We start from the raw sequence: 19,873 nt of genomic DNA, 5'->3' as shown, positions 1-19,873 counted from the left end.
GGAACTCCTAGGAGGCAGTGGCCATAACATAATAGAGTTCACCCTGCAGCTTGAGAGGGAGAAGATTGAATCAGAGGTAACGGGATGACAATTGGGTAAAGGTAACTATAAAGACATGTGGGTGGGGCTGGACAGAGTTGATTGGAAGGGAGAGCCAACCAGTGAAGACAGTGGATCAACGATGGCAGGAGTTTCTGGGTTAATTCAGGAGACATTGCAGAAATTCATCCCAAGGAAGAAGAAAAATACTAAGGAGAGGATGAGACAACCCTGGTTGACAGGGGAAGTCAGGGAGAGCATAAAGGCAACACAAGCAGCATATAGTGTGGTAAAGATTAGTGGAAGCCAGAAGATTGGGAAGTCTTTGAAAAACATAAATAACTTTAAGAAAAGGTGGGGACGGGGAAAGAGGTGAAATATGAGAGTAAGCGCGCTACAAATACAGAAGAGGGCTGCAGGCAATTTTCTTGGATATCTAAGCGGTTACGAAGAGACAAGAGTGGACATTGGACAGGTTGAAAACAATGCTGGAAAAGTAGTAATGGGGAACCACAGCATGGCAGAGGATCTGAAGAGGTACTTTCCATCAGTTTTTAACAGTGGAAGACACCAGCAACCGACCAGAACTTCAAGGGGATCTTGGGGACAGAAGTGAGTGCATTGGCCATTGGTAAGGGGAAGACGCTAAGCCGAAGGCGGATAAATCACCAAGACCGGATGGACTACACTCCAGATAACTGAAGGAGACAGCGGAGTAGATTGGAGAGGCATTGGTGATGATCTTTCAGAAAGCACTGGAGTCAGGCAGGGTCCCAGATGACTGGAAAATGGCTAATGCAACACGTGTTTAAGAAAGGGAGGCAGAGGCAGGAAACTATAGGCTACGTAGCTAGAATGTAGTCATTCCTAAGGTTTGAGAATCCCTTGTTTAGAATGAGGCTGCAGAGTACTTGAAAGTGCATGGTAAAATAGGGCAGAGTCAGCACGGCTTTTTTAAGGAGCGATCTTCCCTGATAAATCTGTTCAAATTCTTTGAGGAAGTAACAAGCAAGTTAGACAACACAGAGCCAGTGGGTGTAATCGATTTGCATTTCCAGAAGGCCTTTGATAAGGTACCACACAGCAGGCTGCTAAACAAGGTAAAGGCAGAGAATTGGCTGCTTGGCAGAAGGCAGAGAGTCAGGATAAAAGGGTCTTTTACAGAATGGCAGCCGGTGACTCATGGACTTCCACAGGGGTCAGTGTTGGGACCACAACTACTCATGTTATGCCTTAATGATCTGGACAAAGGAACTGAGGATATTCTTACACGTTTGCACATGGGATAGATGTCGGTGGAGAGGCAGGTAGTGCTGAGGAGGTGCAGAGGGTGTAGAAGGATTTGGACAGGCTGCAAGAGTGGACAAAGAAGTGACAGATGAAATACAATGTGGGAAATTGTGAGGTTATGCACTCTGGTAGAAGGAATAAAGATGTTGATAACATTCTGAACAGGGAAAGGCTTCAGAAATCTCAAAAGCAAGGGACCTTGGGAGTCCTAGTTCAGGAATTCTCTTAAGGTAAACTGGCAGGTTCAGAAGGCAGTTTGGAAGGCAAATGCCATTTTAACATTTATTTCAAGGAGGTTACAATACAAGAGCAGAGATGTACTGCTGAGGCTCTATTATCTCTGGTCAGACTGCATTTGGAATATTGTGAGCAGCTTTGGGCCCGTTATCTCGGGAAGGGTGTACTTGTGTTGGAGGGAGCCCAGCATATATTTACAAGAAAGACCACAGGATGATGGACTTGTCTGAAAAACAGCAATTGAAGATAACTCTGGGTCTGTATTCAATAGATTATAGAAGTACGAGGGGGATATAGGAAGGATAGAAAGGCAGTCAAAAGAGAAGGTGGAGTGGTGTTTTTGATTAAGGAAAACATTGCTGCTCTAACTAGAGAAAATATTTCTGAGAAAGACCATCCAGTGAAAATATCTGGGTTAAAATAAGAAGGGGATAATCACCATGATGGGACTGTACTATAGGCCCAACAGTCAGAAGGAAACTGAGGAACAAATATACACAGATTTCAGATATATGTAAGAATATAAAGGCTGTAATAGTCGGTTTTTACAAACATTGTCTGGAAGTACCATTGTGTTAAAGTCTTGGATGGGGAAGAGACTTTTAAAATTCGAAGAAAATTTCTTAATCAACATGTAAATGTTCTGAGAGAAGGAGCTTCATGTTCCAGGATACAAATGCTACAGGAAGCTTAGAAAGTGGGGGCGAGAGAGGAGGGGAGTGGCAGTTTTGATAAGGGATAGCATTACTACTGTACTTAGGGACGATATTCCTGGGAATATATCCAGGAAGTTATTTGGATGGTACTGAGAAATAAGAAAGGGATGGTCATCTTATTGGGATTGCATTATAGTCTCTCTGATAGTCATCAAGAAATTAAGAAACAAATTTGTAAGGAGATTTTAGTTCTCTGTAAGAATAATACGGTGGTTATGGTAGGGGATTTTAACATTCCAAATGTAGACAGGGACTGCTGTCGTGTTAAGGGTTTAGAAGGAGAGGAATTTATTAAGTGTGTACAAGGAAAGTTTCTGATTTAGTATGTGGATGTTCCTGCTAAAGAAGATGCAAAATTTGACCTCGTCCTGGGAAATAAGGCAAAGCAGGTGACTGAGGTGTCTGTGGGGGAGCAGTTTGGAGCCAGCAACCATAAATCTGTTTGTTTTTAAATAGTGATGGAAAAGGACAGACCGGATCTAAAAGCTGAAGTTCGAAATTGGAGGAAGGCTAATTTTGACAGCATTAGACAAGAACTTTCAAAAGCTGATTGGGGGCAGATGTTTGGAGGTAAAGTGAACGCTGGGAAATGGGAAGCCTTCAAACTGCGATAACAAGAGTCCAGAGTTAGTATATTCCTGTTTGGGTGAAAGGAAAGGCTGGTAGGTGTAGGGAATGTGGGATGACGAGAGAAATTGAGGTTTTGGTTAAGAAAAAATGAAGCATATGTCAGGTATAGACAGAAGAAATTGAGTGAATCCTCAGAGTATAAAGATCATAGGAATATCCTTAAGAGAGAAATCCTGAGGGCAAAAAGGGGACATGAGATAGCTTTGGCAAATAGAAGAAAGAAGAATGCAAAGAGTTTTTAGAAATAGATTAAGGACAAAACAGTCACTCGGGAGAGAATAGGGCCTCTCAAAGATCAGCAAGGCACCTGATGCGTGGAGCCGTAGGAGATGGGGAAGATACTAAATGAGTATTTTGCATCAGTGTTCACTGTGAAGGAGGACATGGAAGATAATAGAATGTGGGAAAATAGATAGCGACATGTTGAAAAATGTCCATATTACAGAGGAGAAAGTGCCGGATGTCTTGAAATGCATAAAAGTGGATAAATCCTCAAGACCTGATCAGATGCACCCTCGGATTCTGTAGGAAGGTAGGGAAGTGATTGCTGGGCACCTTGCTGAGATATTTTTATCATTGATAGTCGCAGGTGAGGTGCTGGATGACTGGAAGATTTTTAATGTGGTGTCACTATTTAAGAAAGGTGGTAAGGAAAAGCCAGGGAACTGTAGACCAGTGAGTCTGATATTGTTGGTGGGCAAAATGTTGGAGAAAATCCTGAGAGACAGGATTGACATGCATTTGGTAAGGCAAGGACTGCTTTGGGATAGTCAGCATGGCTTTGTGCATCGGAAAACATGTCATGAATTTGAATGAGTTGTTTTGAAGAAGTAACAAAGGACTGATGAGGTCAGAGTGGTGGCTGTGACCTATATGGCCTTCAGTAAGGTGTTCGAAGAGGTTCATCATGGGAGATTGTGTACCAAGGTTAGATTTCATGGTACTTGCTCGATGGTAGAAGATGGGGGTGGTGGTGGAAGAGAGCTGCTTTTCAGACTGGAGGGCTGTGACCAGTGGTGTGCCACCAGTATCAGTGTTGGATCCACTACTTTTTATCATTTATGTGAATGATTTGGATTTGAACATAGCAGGTATAGTTAATAAGTTTGCAGATGACACCAAAATTGGACAGCAAAGAAGGTTCCTTCAAAGTACAACAAGGTCTTGATCAGATGGGCCAATGGGCTGAGGAGTGGGAGATGGAGTTTTATTCAAATAAATCTGGGGTGCTATATTTTGGAAAGGCAAATCAGGGCAGGACTTGTACACTTAATGGTAAGATCGTGGGGAGTGTTGCTGAACAAAGAGACCTTGGAATGCAGGTTCATAGCTCTTTGAAAGTGGAGTCACAAGTAGATAGGACAGTGAAGGCGGCATTTTGTACGTTTTCTTCATTGGTAAGTGCATCGAGTATAGGAGTTGGGAGGTCATGTTGTGGCTGTGCAGGTCATTGCTGAGGTTAGTTTTGGAATAGTACATGCAATACTGGTCTCCTTCGTATTGGAAGGATATTGTGAAATGTTGAAGGGTTCAGAAAAGATTTAGATTAGATTAGATTACTTACAGTGTGGAAACAGGCCCTTCGGCCCAACAAGTCCACACCGACCCGCCGAAGCGTAACCCACCCATACCCCTACATTTACCCCTTTACCTAACACTACGGGCAATTTAGCATGGCCAATTCACCTGACTTGCACATCTTTGGAATGTGGGAGGAAATTTACAAGGAATTTGTCAGGGTTGGACGATTTGAGCTTTAGAGTGAGGCTGAACACATAGAGGTTTATAAAATCATGAGGGACAATGTCTCTTCCCTGAGTTGGGGGAGTACAAAACTAGAGGCATAGGTTTAAGGTAAATGGGGAAAAATTTTAAATGGATCTAAGCGGCAACTTTTTCACGCATAAGATGGTATGAGTAAGGAATGAGCTGCCAGAGGAAGTGGAGGAAGCTGGTACAATTACAACATTTAAAAGGCATCTGGATGGGTCTATGAATAGGAAGGTTCAAAGGGATATGGGTCAAGTGCTGGCAAATGGGACTAGATTAGTTTCTGACATCTGGTTGGCATGGATGAGTAGGACCAAAGAGTCTGCTTCAGTGCTGTACGTCTCGATGACTCAATGGCTGTGAATGATAACATTTCTTGGAAATCAGGTGATGTGAATTGAGAATGGAGAGGGATAAAAAAAGTTATAATTACTTGGTGGTATTTGACTATTCTTGTGAAAACTTTTCTCTAGAAATTGAATTCCATGTGTATCTAATTCAACTGCTCTGTGACTGTAGAAAGTATGTTTTTCAGTCTGACAGCGATAACATACCTGCTGTTTGTTAGAAGGAACTGATCACACTTGGCTTCGTACCGAGGGGATGTTACATTGTCTTGCTCCTTCATGTAATTGTCTGGAAGAAGAGAGAAGAGACATCCCCTGTAAGTCAACATTAAGTGAGTTTGACAGTATCAAACCTTTCAATGTAATATTCATTTTATAATCATGAGGCTGTGTTTCTTTCAAGTCAGCATTTCAAAAAGAACTACAGGTCTGACATGAGTTGCTCTTTGTCTGGTGATTGTAACAAAAGAAATCTATACCAATTCACTGAGAACCAGCTACTAACCAATATCTCTACAGCTCCACAATGGGGCTACCCAATACAAGTTTGTATAGGGACTTGAGAGTTTCCTTATCAATCCATACCTGTCAGTTCCTGCGAGGTGAACGTGGGAGTACGGCTGTCAACCTATACCTGTCAGTATAGGCCGTGCAAATGTGAGAGTTAATATAGTTATCAATCTCTCCCTGTCACTCTCTGCAATGTCCAAAATGTATTTTACGAGAGAGTGACAGGGACAGATTGATAACTACATTCATACATTCACATAGTATAAACTGACAGGTATAGATTGATAACTGAACTCATATCCACATAGTAGAAACTGGCAGAGACTGATTGATAATACATTTTAAATAAATAGGGTCAGTCCCTATGTGCTTCACTGATGGGGATGTGCGAGTTTACTTATCAATATACCTGTCAGTTTCTGTCGTTGTGAATGTGTGAATTTACTTAACAATCTTTCCCTAACAGTTTCTGCTGTGTATCTGACAGTGTAGTTATCAACCTGAACCTGTCAGTTTCAGCTTTGAGAATGGGTGTGTCATTCTCAGTATCTCCCTGCCAGTTTCTGCTGTATGAATATTAAATGCAGTTATCAATTTGTACCTGTCAATATCTTCTGTGTGAATGGAGATATTGATCTCCACCTGTCAGTTTCAGCTATAATCAATTTCTCAGTGCAATTATCAAACAGTACCTGTCAGGTTTTGCTATTTGACACCAGAGTGTCATTGTCAATCTGTTTTTACTACATCAGTTTGAGAGAGTCAATACCAATCTGGCCCTGTCAATATGTGACTAGTACAGTTATCATTCTCTACCTGTCAATTTCTTCTTTGTCAAAGTGAGAGTGTAATTATCAATCTGTACCTTTCAGACTCTGCTGTGTGAATACATAAATATAGTTATCAATCTATAGCTGTCAGTTTCTGCTCGGTGAATATGTCTGTGTAATTGTCAATTCCTGCCATTTTATGCTATGTGTATGTGTGAGCTGAGCTTTCATCTGTCACTATCAATTTCTGCTTTGTGAAGAAGAGATTTTAGTTATCAATCCTTCCTGTCAGGTACTGTAATGTCGGGGTTTGAATGTTTATTCATCTTTTCCTGTCAGGTTGTGTGACTGTAGCTATCAACCTGTACCTCTCAGATTCTGTGACATGTGAGCGTAGTTATCCACTTGATTTGATCTGATTTATTATTGTCACATGTACAGAGATACAATGAAAAGTATTGTTTTGAGTGCCTTACAGGCAGATTATATCATACAAAGTGCATTAGAGCAATAGAACAGAATCTGGACTCAGTGTTAATGGTACAGAGAGAGAGAGAATAACATTAAAATTTGAGAGGTCCATTCAAAAGTCTAATAACAGCACAGAATCAATTCTTGAAACTGTTGGACGGTATATTCAAACTTCGGTATTTTCTACCTGACAGATCAGGGTGGAGGAGCACAGAACCGGGGTCAGATGGGTCTTTGATTATGTTGGTTGCTTTCCCAACACAGGCGGAAGTATAAATGGAGCCTTTGAATGGAAGGCTGCTTTCAGTGATGGATTGGGCTTTGTTCACAACTGACTGTAATTGCTTGTGCTCTTGGGCAGAACAGTGGCCATACCACACTGTGACACATCCAGATAGGTGGTGCATCGATAAAAATTTGCAGAGTCTTTATAGACACAGTGAATTTCCTTAGCCTCCTGAGGATATCTTCTTGGTGAATATGTTTGGGTAATTGTCAATCTAAACCTGCCAGTTTCTGCTATGTGAATAGGAGAAGTTAGTTTTTAACAGTCCCTGTCAGGTTTTGCTTTGTGAAAGTTTAGTTAAGTTTAATTAAGAATCCTTCCCAATCAGGGTCCGAATTGTAAATGTGAGTGTATTTATCAATGTTTGCCTGACAAATTTTATTTTGTGAACATGTGAATGTGGTTATCAATTTTCCCTGGTAGTTTCTGCTCTGTGAATATGAAAACGTAGTTATTAATCTCTAAATGAAAACCAAAAGAACTGCAGATGCTGGAAATCAGAAACAAAATCAACTTGCTGGAAAAGCTCAGCAGGTCTGACAGAGTCTGTGGACAGAAATCAAAGTTAAAATTTCCAGTCCAGTAACCCTTCCTGAGAACTGATGGAAGCCAGGAAATGATTAGTTTTTCTGCCGAAGGTAGGGTATGTTGAAGGGTCAGGAGTAACTGGTAGATGGATATAGAATCCAAAGATCATGGTCAGACAAGGAAGGTGACTCACTATTAACAGGGACTGTTAGTGACTGTTGGTGTATAATAGCAGACCTTGTGATAACAAGGCCGGTGTGAGAGGTTCTGGGTAATGACATGGGAAAGCTCTCGCCCTAAAGTTGTAGAAGTCAGTATTGGGTCCAGAAGGCTGTTGTGTTCCCAACCAGAAAATGAGGTACTATTCTTCCAGCTTGCACTGAGCTTTAACTGGAGCTCTGCAGCAAGCCCGAGGCAGAGATGTTCATCAGGGGATTGGTGGTGTGTTGAAGTGGCAGGCAAGTGGAAGCTCAGGGTCTTGTTTTCTGGACAGAATGTAGGTGTTTGGCAAAGTGGACACCCAATCTACACTCAGTTTTCCCAGAATAGAGAAGACCATGTAGCAGCTAGGAAAATGCACACACTCAGTTCTGAGGAAGGGTCACTAGACCTCAAATGTAACTCTGATTTCTTCTGTTATCAATCTCTACCTGTCAGTTTCTCCTGTGAATATGAGAAAGTCATTATCAAACCGTACATGTCAATTTAAGTAATTTGAAAGTGTTATCAATCTGTTCCAATAAGTTTCTGCTTTGTGAATGAGAATATCTTCCACTGAAATGTCCTGCCACGTGCATTTGAGTGTGATTGACCAATCTGTCCCTGTTATATTCTGCTCGGTGTAACTCAGGATGTAGGTGTGAATCTGTATTTGTCAACGTTTCGTTTATACATGTGCAAATGCATTTATCAGATTGTACCTGCCAGTGTTTTTGAAGTGTGTGTGGTGGTTTGGGGGTGTGTGTTTAAGTATCATGCTCTCCCGTTCAGTTTCTGCAGAGTGAATGTGTGTGAGGAGCCATCAATCTCCGCCTGTCAATTTTTGTTGTTCAAAGTTGGGGGAGAATATTTGTAGCTCGGGTGCTCGTTGCTGTGGTTCTGATCGCCGAGCTGGGAATTTGTGTTGCAGACGTTTCGTCCCCGGTCTAGGTGACATCCTCAGTGCTTGGGAGCCTCCTGTGAAGTGCTTCTGTGATGTTTCCTCCGGCATTTATAGTGATTTGTACCTGCCGCTTCCGGTTGTCAGTTCCAGCTTTCCGCTGCAGTGGCCGGTATATTGGGTGCAGCGGACAGCTGGAACTGACAACCGGAAGCGGCAGGTACAAATCACTATAAATGCCGGAGGAAACATCACAGAAGCGCTTCACAGGAGGCCCCCAAGCACTAAGGATGTCACCTAGACAGGGGATGAAACGTCTGCAACACAAATTCCCAGCTCGGCGAACAGAACCACAACAGTTTTTGTTGTGTCCACATGAGAATTCACGAATTGAGCTAACCTTGTCAGTTTGTGCTGTGTGACCGAACATCAAGTGCTCAATCAGTACCAGTCACTTTTAACTCTCATGTATCAAAAGTTGCTTAATTCACTGACAGCCAATAATATTCTATGAGTCCAGTGATGTCAAGGAATCTATTCTTGTTTGCCATCTGGTTCACTAATGTCCTTTAAGAAAAGGAGCTGCCATCCTTACTTGGTCTGGCCTACATGTGTCTCCAGACCCACAGCAATGTGGCTGACACATAACTATCCCCTGGGAGTGAGGGATGGGCAATAAATGCTGGCCTCGCCAGTGATTCTCTCATCCCATGAATGAAATTAGGAAAAATAATTCTCTGTGACGGTGATTGATTCTGTGATAGATTTTAGGGTGTTGTGATTGGGACTTAAACTCTTCTGCATTATGTCATTTATGGTAGAGTCACAGAATTGATCCAGCCATTCGGCCAATTTATGTCCAGACTGGGACATTCTGTTCTTCACCCGTTCTCCATACTAGTTTCCATTAACTGTTGGGATTCTGAACTTCATCCACTCATTGACAGTATCTCTATCTAAATGCTAATTTGAGATTATTTCTGCACTTACCTGTCTTTGATAACTATAGTGCCAGTTTTGTTCTGTGGGCAATAGCATCAGGTAGAGTATGTGGATCTCATTTTCTTTCCATGTTCAGTTGTGTTTTTTTGGTCTGAGTTTAGGATAAACTTGATCAATATTCACTAACCTATTGTGTTGCCGGATTAATGTTATCTTTGCCATGAATCTGAATTTTATTGCATTCAGACTTTTAAAAAAATATTTTATGTATGTAGTAATCTTTATCAGTTGCGGCTGGACACTAAGATATAACATCTGATGCTAACTGAAGCGATTAATGATTTGGTGAATCAATTTATAACTGTCCATATTTGGAAATATCTGGGCATAAATTTCATTTTTTTTCCCCTTTCAGCATTAACTGGCTGTGTGTGAGTGAGTTTTCTGTTGTGCTGCCAATCTGTATCACTTGAAAGGAGTGGCACTAGTCTATATCATACTGACACTTTTTTTATGTTGCCTTGTGTTTCCCGTTCTGCATGTCATGATCTGATACACCTTATGAGGTGGGTTTAATGCCTTATAAATCAGTGTTTCATATATTAAAAAAAGTATGGAAATGCTTCTGCATTACTCAGGCCCTCAACCAGAATGTGAGAGTGTGGAGAAAATGTGTGTTCATCAGCACCAGGCTCAGTGTGAGAATGAGATTCACTCACTCTCTGATACTAGATATCAATGTGCTCCTTATTCTTGGTTATTGTGTTTCACTGTGCTAGTGTCATCCAAATTGAAACATGTCACTTTTAGTAACTGCTATTGTACTTCAGGTGTTCAAACTTCTGCTACTTGACATGAATGAGGTACTATCCATTGCCACTGGAGTCAGCTCCTGTCAGTGAAAGTGGATGTGTTTGTATATCTGTTAATCTCTGGCATTGCACATGTAGTTCAATAATGTCCACAGCCAGTGTTCTTTAGCTTTAGTGCCTGTAGGATCCATGGACAAATGTACATGCAACACATTGCAGCAGAAAAGCATCTGTGCTTAGAGGTTTATTTGGAATTTACACTGTTTAGTTGTTGTGCCTTTCACATAGGACTTCTATTTATCAAAAGATTAATTTTGTCCGTCTCAGTTACTGATAATGCCAAAGTTTCCTTCTATATCTTCAGAAATCCTTGCTGTAACAATGTAACAGAATGATTTGTTTGTTCACCTTTAAAATTGCCTTCATTACATGTGGAGTTAATACAGTTCCTAATATATATTTCATAAGAAGATACAATCTATCCCTCTTCTGATGTTGCAAATGATAATTGACTAAGTATCGTGGCATTTATTGGAACTGAGCTGTTGTACATTGAGTATAGGGCGAAATCAAAAAAAAATATTGCATCATTTGTGTTTGACTCTTGGATTGAATGTGTACCTCTGGAAATTGAGCTCACTGTGTATCTGACTCAATCCACTCTGACTGTGGAAAGGATGTTCTCCAATCTGACAACAGTAACATACCTGCTGGTTGGTAGAAGCAGATGTTCACACTTGGCTTTGTACTGAGGGAATATTACATTGTCTTGGTCCATCAATCATTTGCCTGGAGGAAGACAAGAGGAATATTTTCTGTAAATCACCATCAGCTAAATAGAAAGACATCAACTGATCAATGAAATATTCAGGTCAGGTCATGATCGTGATAATTCTTTGTTTTTAAACAGGGCAAGGTGAACAGAGCAAGGACTGGTTACACTCTAGCTCTGAGCCCCTTCCAGTCTTTGTTTTTCTGTTTGCGAAATTCTAAAAAAATTTACTAAGGTACAAAAACTAACCAACATCTGCAAGTTCAATATTCAGCTCCCAATACATTAACTGTTGAAGGAAGAACAACAGGCTCTCACATTTAGATATACTGTCCTTTAATGACATACTATTCAATGTCTTTTCGCAACAAACAGCATGAAATAGATGCTAAACAATGAATTCCCATCAGAGTTTAGGGGATTGTAAACCACAAGAATGTCCCACAGCAGCTTCTTCCCGCTCTGCCTCCCTCAGCAGGCCCACACACAGCCCGAGAAAGGCCTCTCTCTTCCCCCCAGCCCGCTCACTCCAAGTTCCGGGACCAGTTCCTGCTCCGCTCGGCCTCTTTCCTGAAGAAGGGCCTGTGCCCGAAACGTCGATTCTCCTGTTCCCTAGATGCTGCCTGACCTGCTGCGCTTTTCCAGCAACACATTTCCATCATTAAAATAATACATAAAGACGGCGTTCGTTATTAATGCGTTCACGCCGAAGAACGTTCATGAAATCCTCACAGGGCTGAATGAGAGTGTTGGTTCTCTCCGAAGACAATCTCGAATGCTTCAAATAGGTTCGAGACTCATTACCCGAAAGAAAAATTGCAAATTAATGACTAAATACGAATGCATTGTTTTGCGTAAAGCTCCCTTCTCTGATCTACATTTCGGCAGGATTTTCAAATTTGAAAGAAAACGGTTGATGATTTGGCGCCATGTTTTCCCGCCAGCTTCCTCAGCAATGATCATACCAGCTGTAACTGGTGGGAACACCAAGGGAGACAGTGAGGACAAAGGGGATGTAATCCGGAATTAATACTGCACTACTATATGAAAATTACATAACATTCACAGCAGCGCCTATTCTAGTCACTGCTGCTTGTGGGAACTGTCTTCAACCAACTCCCATGAAATGTATTACTGATGTCACGCCCCCCACTTTAATATTATTCAAAGCCATTTTCCAACGTCTGCGATCGCTTCCCGCTCTCTCTGGATGGTTTAGTGGCTCTGAAAAGAGCCGTTGTGTTTTACTCTCTCTCTCGGGGTGAATGTGCAGGGCCGGCTATGCTCCGTTTAGGCGCGCTCCCCGCGGATCCGGCGGGCCAGCTGGATGTCTTTGGGCATGATGGTGACCCGCTTGGCGTGGATGGCACACAGGTTGGTGTCCTCAAACAGTCCCACCAGGTAAGCCTCGCTGGCCTCCTGCAGGGCCATCACCGCCGAGCTCTGGAAGCGCAGGTCGGTCTTGAAGTCCTGAGCGATCTCTCGCACCAGGCGCTGGAAGGGCAGTTTGCGGATCAGCAGCTCGGTGGATTTCTGGTAGCGGCGGATCTCCCGCAGAGCCACCGTGCCGGGCCTGTAGCGATGAGGCTTCTTCACTCCGCCCGTGGCCGGAGCGCTCTTGCGGGCCGCTTTGGTCGCCAGCTGCTTGCGGGGAGCTTTCCCTCCGGTGGATTTGCGCGCTGTCTGCTTGGTCCGAGCCATTCTCCTCAACTCGCAGTTACACACAGACACAGGCTGCTGCTGTCAATGCTGAGGCTGCTGCGGTGCTCCCTGTTTAAGGGAACGGCGAGCCCGCCCTAGAGCTGGGATTGGATACAGCCCTGTCCCTCAACCCACAGAGAAACAGCTCCGGATGGAAAAGAACAGGCAGGAAAAGAATTGTTGGAGTCTGATTGGTTCACTGGAAACGACAGTTGGTCAGTTTCTAAATGCCCACTGAATTCACCCTCACAAACCTTGAGATTAAAGTAACCATTAAAACGCAAAAACGCCATCCGTCCGGAACTAAGATAAAATTTACTATTTTATAGCAACTCTTTAAAACCTCGTTAGCAGTCAGCTTTGACAGGAGGCGTGAGCATTGCCTGATCTGTCCGTAACAGGCAGGAGGAAAAGGCGGGGTTTAAAACAGCCAGACAAACTGAACAACCGAACGTTTACCCGCCGTGAATGAGTCGAAATAACCCCGCCAATTTAAACATCTTAAAAGCTAATGCAGTATACACCGATAAAAGGACAGAATCTCACTTTATGATTAGATTACCCACAGCGTGGAGACAGGCCCTTCGGCCCAATAAGTCCACATAGACCCATTCCCCTACATTTACCCCTGACTAATCCACCTAACACTACAGGCAATTTAGCACAGCCAATTCACCTGACATGCACATCTTTGGACTGTTGGAGGAAACCGGAGCATCCAGAGGAAACCCACGCAGGCACGGGGAGAATGTGCAAACTCCACACAGACGTCCTTGGCGCTGAGGCAGCAGTGCTAACCTCTGAGCCACCGTGCTACCCCTGGGATTTTTTTTGTTACCCCCAGATTGTAATTAGCCCGAAGACAATGTGGAATTGCTACCTGAACAGTCTGTAACAGGCAGATGGAAGGAACACGCAATGAAAACATCCGCAGGGTCTCAGAATCAAAACTGAACAAAGTAACATTCCTGAACGGGTCAATGAAATAAAGATAGTACAATGTCACATTCGTGACGCGAAGTGAAACAACCAGATGGAGATCAATAAACCCTCCCTATATGATACCTTCCCCATTCACAGGTCTCAGCTCTCGTAAACCATGGCATGTGTGTGTATTTGAGTTATTCAGATCAAATAATATCTAAGGTAGGTCTGCGCTCGGCACCGGGACACGGAACATTTGATTCGGGCTCAGCTCTTTCCTGAGAGATGTGGGTGGCTCTGACAAGAGCCTTTGGGTTCAGACGGTTACATATTACACTGACGGGTTCATTTTTTTGCTGCTGTCTTGGTCACTTTTGCTTTGGGCTTGGCCTTGCTTTTAGCCGGTTTGCTGAGGGGTTTGGGGGCTTTAGGGCCCTTGGCCTTTTTCACCTTCTTCACGGGAGTCCGTTTCTTTGGCGCTGCTTTGCTCACCGCTTTCTTTGGCGGTGCCGTCTTCTTGCCGCTCGCTTTCTTGGCTGGGGACTTCTTGGTTGTCGCTCTCTTGGCTGGGGATTTCTTGGCTGTCGCCTTCTTGGTCTGGGATTTCTTTGCTGTCGCCTTCTTGGACGGTGATTTCTTCACGGCCGGTTTCTTGGCGGCTGATGTTCCCGCCTTCTTTCCCGCTTTTGCCTTGACTGGATTCTTAGGGAGTTTGAAGGAGCCGGAGACGCCCTGGCCCTTGACCAGAACAAGGGAGCCGTTCGCCAGGCACCTCCTGATACTCATCTTGATCTGTGCGTTTCGCTTTCCCACATCGATCCCGCTTCTCTCCAGCGCCTTCTTTATAGCGGACAGAGACGCCCCTCTGCGATCCTTGATATCCCCGACACCCTTCAGAATCAGCTCTCCCAACCCGGGACCGGGTGTTTTCTTCCTGGAAGCCGCCGCCTTCTTCTTGGGAGCCTTGGCTTTGGTGGGAGCGGCGGCTGGAGGAGCCGTTTCGGCGGCTGCACTGTCGCTCATGTTGAGAACTCTGCGCTGAATCTTTCTCTGGGACAGTTTGAACTCGGTCAGCAATGAAGCTACTGGGGGCGGCACTGAGCAACTTCAAGGCAGCGAGCGGACGGCGCAGGGACAACCTGCCGTCAGCTCCCTGCTCCTGCTGCCTCTCTGTGTTTCTCTAACGGCCTAAACTCTCCGATTCCTCTGAAATTCCGCATTTTCAGAGAGCCAGGCTCGATCGCTCCTGACCCTGACACGGTAAAGTTTGCGACTGAAAAGTTTTCACTCGAATAGAGGGCTCCGCTGTTGAGTTAAACTCATTTTGCTGCCGCACAGATCGAGCTTTTTGAGCTGAGCGCTGACATTGTCGGTACTTTTAGACTAAAATCTTGAAATCAACAAATACATTGTCTTAAATTCTACCTTTGGGGTCTATTGGGGGAGCCGGGGAATAAGTTGAATTGAAAATGTTTTTGATTTTCACAAGAGAGACCCAGAAATATCATAATATTCGCGGACACACAAACACAGTTACGTTCGACTTACCGTCCGCCCTTTTCCGACAGCCTCTCTGACACAGTATTCACATTCACACAGTCACACGCCAGAAATATCACCAAATGTAAGTGTGGAAGGATAGAATGTCTCCTCCTTTCAGCCTTTGCTGCGGTGTCCAGGGAGTTAGTTGTAGTTTTTCTCCTCAGTAGCTGTTGCACTCTCATCAGCTCTATTGTTTACATCCTCAAAGATGGCCAGTCAGTTTGCCAAGCTTAGAAGTTTCCTGAAGAAGGGCCTGTGCCCGAAACGTCGAATCTCCTGTTCCCTGGATGCTGCCTGACCTGCTGTGCTGTTCCAGCAATAAAGTTTCAACTTTGATCTCCAGCATCTGCAGACCTCACTTTCTCCTCGAAGCTTAGAAGACAGAACAGTGTGCACTGGAACAGGCCCTTCATGTTCATGCTGATTCTAGCAGATCCTGAATACTGTTTTGTCAAATGCTTCGCAATTGAAGCTTTCATTTTGATATTTTTTCCCTGACTGGCCTATAGTTCATAATTTTATATTTACCACCCTTTTCGATTGGATTGCTTACACGAGCTAGCCCCCAATCTGTGTAAATTATTGCAGAGCTTGTAGAATCTTGGAACATGACCATCCCTGCATCCAGTATTACTCAGCCCATTACATCTGGGACGTAGATGATCAAGGCCTGGTGTTTCCCAACCTTCAATCCTATCCACTGTCCCAACTCATTTCCCAAATAATACTGATTTGGTTCAGTTCTTCCCTCTCACTAAACTCTCCAATACCACTACTGTGTTAGTTGTGTGAATATTTGTGAACAGAGAACAATAGTATGTTTGCGATTTTTGAGACATTTTCATTCCGCATTTTGAACTCCCCTCTTTAATGTTGTAAGTGGCATGTGGTCCTCTTTGCCAACCTATTTATGTTCATTTCTCTCTTTACACATTTATTAGTGTTTTAGCAGTATTTTAAATGGTTTCCACAACATTGCTCTTTTCTTCATTTGTTCTTTGTTAGTTAAATCCCTATTAGCAGTCATTTGTTAAATCTGGATCTGTTTGCAGCCTTCTCGTCTCGCTATATTCCCAAATTGTAGGCCTTTTCTTTGGACAATAAACTATCTTAAATAGTCATTTCAAGTTTCACAACATTCTTTTTTATAGGAAAGAGACCAGAATTGCACATAATATTCCAAAAGTGGCATTACCAATGTTCTGTACACCCATAACATGTTCTCTTAAGTCACATACTCAAAGCTCTGACCAGTAAAGGAAAACATAAATGCCTTCGTTGCTATCCTATCTAACTATAACTCCATGTTCAAGCAACAATGAACCCACATTCCAACGTCTGTTTGTTCAGCAACACTCCACAGGAACTTAATATTAAGTGTGTAAGTCCTGCCCTGATTTGCCTTTCCAAATTGCAGCACCTCATATTAATTTAAATTGAACTCAATATGCCACTCCTGAGTCCAGTGGCCCATCTGATCGAGATCCTGCTGCATTCTGAGGTAGCCTTCTTTGCTGTTTAGTACACCTACAAATTTTGTGTAATCTGCAAACTGACTAACAATAACTGGAACCTCACATCCAAATCATTCATAATAATGTGGAGGTGCTGGTGCTGGACTGCGGTGTGCAAAGTTAAAAATGACAACATCAGGTTATAGTCCAACAGGTTTATTTGGAAGTACAAGCTTTCTAAATACAGACTCCTGATGGAGGAGCAGCAGTCTGAAAGTTTGTATTTCTAAATGAACCTGTTGGAATATAGCTCAAAATGTGTTGCTGGAAAAGCGCAGTAGGTCAGGCAGCATCCAAGGAACAGGGGAATCGACGTTTCGGGCACAAGCCCTTCTTCCTGAAGTCCTCACTTTCTCCTGTTGGAATATAACCTGGTGTTCTATCATTTATTAACTAAAATCATTTATATAAATGATGAAAAGCAGTGGACTCAGCAGTGATCCTTGTAACACATCACTTGTCACAGGCCTCCACTCTGAAAAGCATCCCTCCACCACCATCCTCTGTCTTCTACCTTCAAACAAGTTCTGTATCCAAATGGCTAGTTCTCCCTGTATTCCATGTGATCCAATCTTGCTAATCAATTTCCCATGGGGAGCTTTGTCAAACGCCTTACTGAAGGCCATTTAGATCACATCCACCACTTTGCCCTCATCAGTCCTCTTCCTTACCGATTCAAAAAAACTCAGTTGAGTTAGTGATACATGACTTCCCATGCAGAAAGCCATGTTGACTACCCCTCATCAATCCTGTCCTTTCAGAAAGATGTAATCCTGTCTCTCACAATTCCCTCAACTGTTTGCCTACTGTTGATGTTATGCTCACTGTTCAATAGTTCCCTGACTTTTCCTTGCCCCTTTTCTTAAATAGTGGCACCACATTAGCCAGCCTCCAGTCTTTTTGCACTTCACCTGTGACTGTGACTTTGCTGAGATACAAATATCTCAGCAAAGGGCCCAACAATCACTTCCCTAGCTTATCATCATGTTCCAGGTCCACCTGATCAGGTGCTCTTGCTTTATCCACCTTTTCTGTTTAAAATCATCCAGCAGCACCTCCTCTGTATTATGGACATTTTATAAGATGTCACTATTTGTTTCCCCATGCTCTATATCTTCCATTTCATTCTCCTCCGTAAGTACTCGCTTAGTATCTCCCACTTTTCCTATTCTTCTACACATAGGCTGCCTTGCTAATCTTTGCTGGGCCCTCTTCTTTCCCTGGTTACCATTTTGACCTTCATGTATTTATAAAATCTATTTGAATTCTCCTTAACACTATTTGCCAAAGCTATGTTATGTCCCTTTTTTGCCCTCCTCATTTCCTCCTTAAGTATATCCCTACTGCCTTTATACTCTTCGAAGGATTCACTCAACCTCTCCTGTATTTAACTAATATATGCTTCCTTCTTATTTGGACCAAAACCTCAACATCTTTTCTCATGCAGCATTTCCTACACCTACCAGTCATACCTTTCACATGAACAGGAACATACTGTCTCTGTACCCTCATTTTCTCATTTTTGAAGGCTTTCCATTTTTCAGCCATCACTTTGCCTGTGAACATCTGCCCTCGGTCAACTTTTGAAAGTTTTTGCACAATACTCTCAAAATTGGCCTTCCTCCAAATTAGAAATTTAACTTTTAGATCTGGTCGATCCTTTTCCATCAGAGTTTTAAAACTAATAAAATTATAGTTGTTGGCCCCAAAGTGCTCCCCCACTGACACATCATTATATCACAAGAGTAGGTCAAGATTTGCACCTTGTCTAGACGATGCATTCACATACTGAATCAGAAACTTTTTTTGTACACACTTCAGAAATTCCTTTCTGTCTAAACCATTAACAATATGGCAGCCATGATCTATGTTTGGAATGTTAAAACCCCTCACCATAACCACACCATTATTCTTGCAGATCTAAGATCTCCTGACAAATTTGTTTCTCAATTTCCTGCTGACTGTTAGGGTGTCTACAGTCCAATCCCAATAAGGTGATCAAACCCTTTCTTATTTCTCATTTCCCCATCCAAATAATTTCCATGGACATAAGCCCAGGAATATCTTCCCCCAGTAAAGGTGTGATCTTATCTCTTACCAAACATATCACGCCCCATTTTCTCTTGCTGACCCCTCCCCCCATTCTTCCTATAACAATTGATTCCTGGAACATTAAGCTGCCAGTTGTGTCATCACCAAACCATGCCTCTGTAGTTGCTATGATATCCCAATTCCAATCCCATTTTCCTAACCATGTCCTGAGTTCATCCTCCTCCCCCGTTAGGCCTCTTGCATTGAAATAAATGCTGTTTAAGTTATCAATCCAACCTCATTCTCTTCTATGTTCCTGTCTGCCCTGGGTGTTTGACTTACCGACTACCAGCCTCAGATTGATATCTTTGTTCACTATCTCCCCGGTTCCCACTGACCTCACCCCATACCCACACCTTACTAGGTATCCCCTCCCCAGTACCTCAAGGAAGTGACCCTGCCAATATAGTAGATCCCTTTCAATTCAGGTGGATTCCATCCTTTTTCTACAAGTCACGTTTTCCCCAGAAGAGATTCCAATGATCCAAAAATTTGAACACCTCTCCCCTGCACAAGCTCCTGAGTTGGGCATTCCTCTGCTGTATCATCCTATTCCTACCCTCAGTCGCTTGTAACAGCGGGAGTAATCTAGATATTACTACCGGAGAGGTCCTCCTTTCTAAATTCTTGCCTCTCTTCCTTATTTTTCCTTCGGAATCTCATCTCTTTCCCTTCCTGTGTAGTTAGTTCCAATGTGTAAGCCCCTTTGTGAATAGCCTGCACTCTCTCTGTGATATCCTTGATCCTGACACCAGGGAGGCAACACACTATTCTGACTTCACTCTATCGGTCATGCTGCTGACAAAGAGATTCGAGTTTTGTAATTTGTAAAAGGAGGACCTTCCAATTCGCGACTACCTCCATCTAAAACGATAAAGGCAG

At 43.0% G+C, this 19,873-nt stretch overlaps 2 protein-coding genes across 3 annotated transcripts; both read right to left on the bottom strand.

The window, feature by feature from the left end:
- Positions 1-5,236: 5,236 nt before the first annotated feature.
- LOC148135559 (histone H1-like) lies at positions 5,237-15,342 on the bottom strand. 2 transcript variants are annotated; one of them, XR_015755017.1, is made up of 3 exons: positions 14,337-15,342; positions 11,155-11,236; positions 5,237-5,318 (listed from the first exon to the last, which is right to left on the bottom strand). XR_015755017.1 is itself a non-coding variant. In XM_087984515.1 (1 exon), exon 1 carries the CDS (start codon positions 14,865-14,867, stop codon positions 14,190-14,192), a length of 678 nt encoding a protein of 225 aa, XP_087840641.1. In that variant the 5' UTR covers positions 14,868-15,342; the 3' UTR covers positions 14,165-14,189. The 2 variants fall into 2 exon arrangements, 1 of the variants encoding a protein (XP_087840641.1); XM_087984515.1 differs by lacking the exons at positions 5,237-5,318; positions 11,155-11,236 and having other exon boundaries at positions 14,165-15,342.
- On the bottom strand, positions 11,204-12,976 carry LOC148135560 (histone H3). Its single transcript, XM_087984518.1, has one exon. It carries the CDS (start codon positions 12,918-12,920, stop codon positions 12,510-12,512), a length of 411 nt encoding a protein of 136 aa, XP_087840644.1. The 5' UTR covers positions 12,921-12,976; the 3' UTR covers positions 11,204-12,509.
- Positions 15,343-19,873: the final 4,531 nt, after the last annotated feature.

Source organism: Chiloscyllium plagiosum, unplaced genomic scaffold, assembly GCF_037043375.1.
Source record: "Chiloscyllium plagiosum isolate Xiang-an unplaced genomic scaffold, Cpla_swu_hap1 HiC_scaffold_49, whole genome shotgun sequence".
NCBI lineage: Eukaryota > Metazoa > Chordata > Chondrichthyes > Orectolobiformes > Hemiscylliidae > Chiloscyllium > Chiloscyllium plagiosum.
The sequence above is the reverse complement of the archived record's forward strand: the minus strand, read 5'-3'. Positions and strand labels throughout refer to the sequence as shown.

Excerpts from the sequence above, each read along its gene's own strand:
- LOC148135560 (XM_087984518.1), bottom strand. The coding sequence starts at position 12,920 with ATGGCTCGGACCAAGCAGACAGCGCGCAAATCCACCGGAGGGAAAGCT.
- LOC148135559 (XM_087984515.1), bottom strand. The coding sequence starts at position 14,867 with ATGAGCGACAGTGCAGCCGCCGAAACGGCTCCTCCAGCCGCCGCTCCC.